The 4500-nt window shown below is 71.2% G+C and overlaps 1 protein-coding gene across 1 annotated transcript; it reads right to left on the reverse strand.

Annotated features, from left to right (window-relative positions):
* Window positions 1-843: 843 nt before the first annotated feature.
* Window positions 844-2750, reverse strand: PRR18 (proline rich 18). The gene has a single exon (XM_028503995.2). The coding sequence runs from the start codon at window positions 2464-2466 to the stop codon at window positions 1684-1686; it is 783 nt and encodes a 260-aa protein (XP_028359796.1). The 5' UTR covers window positions 2467-2750; the 3' UTR covers window positions 844-1683.
* Window positions 2751-4500: the final 1750 nt, after the last annotated feature.

Consider the following 4500-nt stretch of genomic DNA (forward strand, 5'->3'; position numbering starts at 1 on the left):
TTTTTCTGTGCCTGGTCCAGTCTGATCACAGAGACTTGCTCCTGCTCAACCCGACACAGGAGCTCGGTGAGCTCGGATGCGCGGAGGAGGAATCCAGGAACCGCCCGGCATCAGCACAGGTGGGCGCGACCCCGAAGAGGCGGAGGCTCGCCCTCTGAAAAAAGTCACTCCACACCGCTGTCCAAGGCCACCCTGTCGTCGCCACTGTTTTCCACACGGCGACCGGAAACCTGGCCCGTGCACACCGACCCCGCGCCCCACCCGGCCACCTCCCGCGCCCCCCAGCCCACCCTTCGCTCCGGTGGGCCCGAGCACCGTGCTCCGAGTCCGCCCTCCCCCCTCCGCCCGGCGACCCCGCCCCTGCACGCAGGGTGCTGTGTGGGCAGCACCTTCTCCATGGACGAGGGATTCAGCAGAAGTCGCCCCCCGCTCCTGCCCTCACCGCCCCCAGCTGTGCTTCTGGAGACTCGTGTGCATCGGGGGGGTGTGCACGTGAGAGCGTGTGGGAGGGTGTGTGTGGGCACGCATGTGTACAGGACTATGAGCAAGTGTGCACGCACGAGCCTGTGAGAGCATGAGTATGTGGGTGTGCAAGATGTGTGTGTGTTTCAGTGTGAGGGCTGTGTGATCGTGTGATTGTGTGTGTGTGAGGGCGAGCCTGTACGTGAACACGTGTGAACATGTAGGTGAGCGTATGTGTGTGAGCCTGAGTGTGAGCATGTGCGTGAACATGTGAGCGTGTGTGTGAGTACGAGCATGTGTGAGCATGTGTGAGATGTTAGAGTATGAGCATGTGTGTGTGTGAGCATGTGAGTATGGGCATGTGTGAGAGTGACTGTGAGCACACGTGAGAGCGTGCGAGAGCGTGGGCAGCGTCGGTGTGGGCTCGCCCCCAGCACCTGGCCCACAGCGGGAACCCCGCGCCCAGAGCAGCAGGCCAGGGCGAGCGGCGCTGTGGTGGCCGCCCCGCTCACACGCCAGCCCCGCACCGGGGGCCGAGCTCCTGGCCTTGGGCCTCCTGTGGACGGGGATGGGGACCAGGTCACCTGCTTCCACGCTGTCCCACCCCCCACGTTTCCCACTGAGCAGAAACCACTGTAAATACAGCCCCACGTCAGCCCCACAGTAGATGGCCACCCTCCTGGGCCACGCCCTCCTCCTGGCCGTGACCCGCTGGGTGGCTCGCAGAGAGGGGCACCCACGGGTCTCGGGGACCCAACAGAAAGGGGCGGGGGGCGGAGAGGGACCTTCACCACCGCCTTCTCCCCCAGGGCCACAAGGACACCTGTGGGCACGAAGAGTTAGGCCAGGAGGGTGCGGGAGGCCGCTTGAGGGCAGAGAACTGGGGTGTGGGGCTGTGGGGGTGGGTGGGGGAGGGAGAGGGGCTGGGCAGGAGGTGGGCCGGGGGTCAGGGGAGGTCGTCTGTGCCCCACAGGGGCCCGCTCGGCTCTCGGGAGCCAGGGCAGGTGTGGAGGACGTCGGACGAGGCCGTGTCTCCCAGGAGGTCGCCCGGGTGGGGCAGCACGGCCAGGTGTGGGGTGTGGGCCCTGGGTGAGCCCGCCCAGTCCCGGCAGGGCCCGCTCCCCGGTGCCCGGGGCAGGAGAGCCCCGGGAGGCCCACCTGGATCACAGGGGCCCAGAAGCGGGGAGTGGGCTTGGGAGGAGTCGGGCCAGCGCCCACCGCTCACAGCGTGCTCAGGTGCGGCAGCAGGTCCAGGGGTCCGGTGCGGCTGCGCGCGGCGGCCGCTGCCTCCACACCCCGCAGCCACTCGGTGCACCTGCGGACCAGGTCCTCGTCCATGACCGTGGCCTCCTCCTCGTACTCCACGTCGTCGTACTTGTGCCGGTCGTTGAGCAGTGACACCTTGAGCACGCCGCGCAGGTGGGCGGGCCGTGGGCTGGGATCCGGGGCCCATCGGCCACGGGGAGGCAGCGGGAGCCCGGGCAGGCGCGCATCCAGGCCTCCGGGGCCGCCTCCCCTCCGAGGACCCCTGCCTTTGGCTCCGGGCTGGGGGCCCAGCGGGAGCGTGGCGCTGGCCAAGGGCGCGGGGAGCAGCCGGCGGGGCCGAGCCAGCAACTGCTGCTCCAGGGGGCGTCTATGAAGGACCGGGGTGACCTCGGGTGGTAGGTTCAGGGGGAAGCGCGCCGCGGCCTCACGCCTTGGCCCCAAGGCAGCGGTGTCCGTGGTCCCCGCGGGGCTGGGGCTGGAGCCGGCTGGGGCCTGGGCGCGCCGAGGAGCAGGGCCGGGGGCACGGCCCACAGGGGGCTTCCTCAGGGTGGCCGAGGGCCAGGAGCGGGACAGCAGCGCCTCGGGCCGCGCGGGGGGCCGCTGCTTCTCCCTGGTGGCAGCCGGCGGCAGGGGCGCGGGAGGGGCACAGGTGGGCGCAGCCGTCTTCCGGGGCCTGCGGGGTGGCGGGCGCGCGGCGGAGACCCGCGGGGCCGGGGCTGGCGGCGGCGGGAACGGCATGGCGCCGCCCAGCCTGCGGAGCCCCAGCGCGCTCGGAGGACGAGGATGGGGGGCCTGTAGTCCGCAGGGTGTGAGCCGGCGCCCTCCCCGTCGGTGGGCGGGGCCAGCACTTGTCCTTGCCCCGCACACCCCTCCGTCCAGCGGCGTCTGCGCTCTCCCTTCCGGGTTCCCGCAAGGGACCCGGGAAGCCAAGGACCCGTTTCTTCCCTCCACCCCGGGCCCCCAGCCGAGCCCCAGCGCCCGCTGTACCGCCGCCCACTGCGCCCTCTGGAGAGGAGGAGCCGCGGCCGGGGACGCGGCGGTTGCATCCAGGAGACAGGAGACTCCGCGGGGCAGGACGGCGGGAGGCGGGGGCCACCGGCAGGGCCAGTGGCCGCTGGGCAGAGGCGGGGCAGGCCGCAGAGTGGGCGTGTCCTCCGTCCCGGGAGGGTCCCACCCCGGGCGGGGAACCCTCCCCAGGCTCCCGAGCGCACCCCAAAGGCTGCGGCCCGCACCCCGCGGAGGGAAGGCTGCGGGACACACAGGCGGGCGGAGGCACCTCGGCGCACCGGCAGCGCCGCGGCTGAAAGACAGTCCCTTCAAAACCAAAGCCCCGCCGTCCGCGAACAGGCCAGGGGGTCGTCTCAGGACGTGATGACGGCGCTGGGAACACCCGACAGCGCGTCCTCTCCCGGACCCCGGGACCTCCCCCGGGGTCCTCACTGCCGCGGCGGTGGCTCCCAGTCAGGACATCCTCACTGTCCACCCCCACGAGGCGTGTCCCGGAAAAGTTGTCACTTAGTGTAACAGGAACGGTTTGCGCGACATCGGTGTGACCCGGCAGCCAAGAAGGGTGCACTGGAATGTGCACACGCGTGAACAGTGACTTCACCGCACTGGTCAGCGGGGGCCGCCGAGTGAGCACGTGCACTGTGTGGCTGTCACACTCAAAGTGACTGAGCGCGCAGAGCAGCGAATCTGCACCCAGTTTTGCATGAGGCTTGAACGTTCCTCCATGGAAACCTTCCGGTGACTCAGGGGGCCGCACCTGTGGGCCACTGTCTCTGCCCGCTGCCCAGGTGTGTCGGATGCAGTCAGGGTCACCGGAGGTCTGTCCCATGTCCCGAGAGCGCCGTGCATTTTACCCCAGGGCTCACCCTGTCTGGGCCAGGGCCCTTCCCCACCCCGCAGTGGACACCTCCGCCCGGAGCCCCCGCACGCCCTGTCCCAGGACCCTCGGCACACCGCAGCAACGCGCCCACATGCTCCAGGCACGCCCCGCCCCCAACTCACCGCAACGGCTGCCTCCGGCCAGCAGACAGGGCACACCTCCGGCATGTGGTGCATCCGCGCTGCCCTCTGCCAACCCCTGCCCCCTGGCCGCCCAGGTTCATGGTGGTCGCTGTGGCCCCGCTTTGGCCCCGCTCCGGTCTGGCTGCCAGCCAGAGGCCAGCCAGACAGTGCACAGGCGCTGAGGGCAGGAGGGTGCGGAGAGCAACCGCGGCCAACCGGGCCCTCCCGGGCCTGCCCGCCCACCCCGCCCCAGCACCCCCTCCTCTCCCACACGGGTCTCGTCTGGGTGTGTCCCCTCCGAGACACTGCCCCATTCTCTCTGCCCTCTGCCCCTCCACCAAGGCTCCAGCCCGCCCCCCGGCAGGCGCTCCTCAGGGGCCCGGCCCCTGCCAGGCGCCCCCTGGCCCCTCTCCCCCCCACCCCCGCCCCAGGCGACCAGTGGCTGGACCCTCGCCTGCCCGCCTCGCCGTCAGCTCTGCCTCCGCCCCAGGACCAGACCCGCCACGGACCCCCGTGCTGGGCCGGAGGGCGCACTGAACGCCGCCCTTCCGAGTGCCCGCGTGGTGACGCGGCCCGCCCCCTGTCACAGACGCGTGGGCGGCGCCCAAGGGAGCACGGGGAGGGCGGAGACCCGAGACCGGAAGCCGCGGCTCCCTCGCTCTCCGGCAGACGAGCGCACGGCACCCGGACGAAGCGCCCCTGAGACGGAACCCAAGGGCCTCCCTCCGAGAAGCCTGTGACTCTGGTCCAGGAAGAGTCATT

Source organism: Phyllostomus discolor, chromosome 4, assembly GCF_004126475.2.
Source record: "Phyllostomus discolor isolate MPI-MPIP mPhyDis1 chromosome 4, mPhyDis1.pri.v3, whole genome shotgun sequence".
Lineage (NCBI taxonomy): Eukaryota > Metazoa > Chordata > Mammalia > Chiroptera > Phyllostomidae > Phyllostomus > Phyllostomus discolor.

Bases quoted from the DNA above. Each gene is read 5' to 3' on its own strand.
- PRR18 (XM_028503995.2), bottom strand. From the start codon at position 2,466: ATGCCGTTCCCGCCGCCGCCAGCCCCGGCCCCGCGGGTCTCCGCCGCG.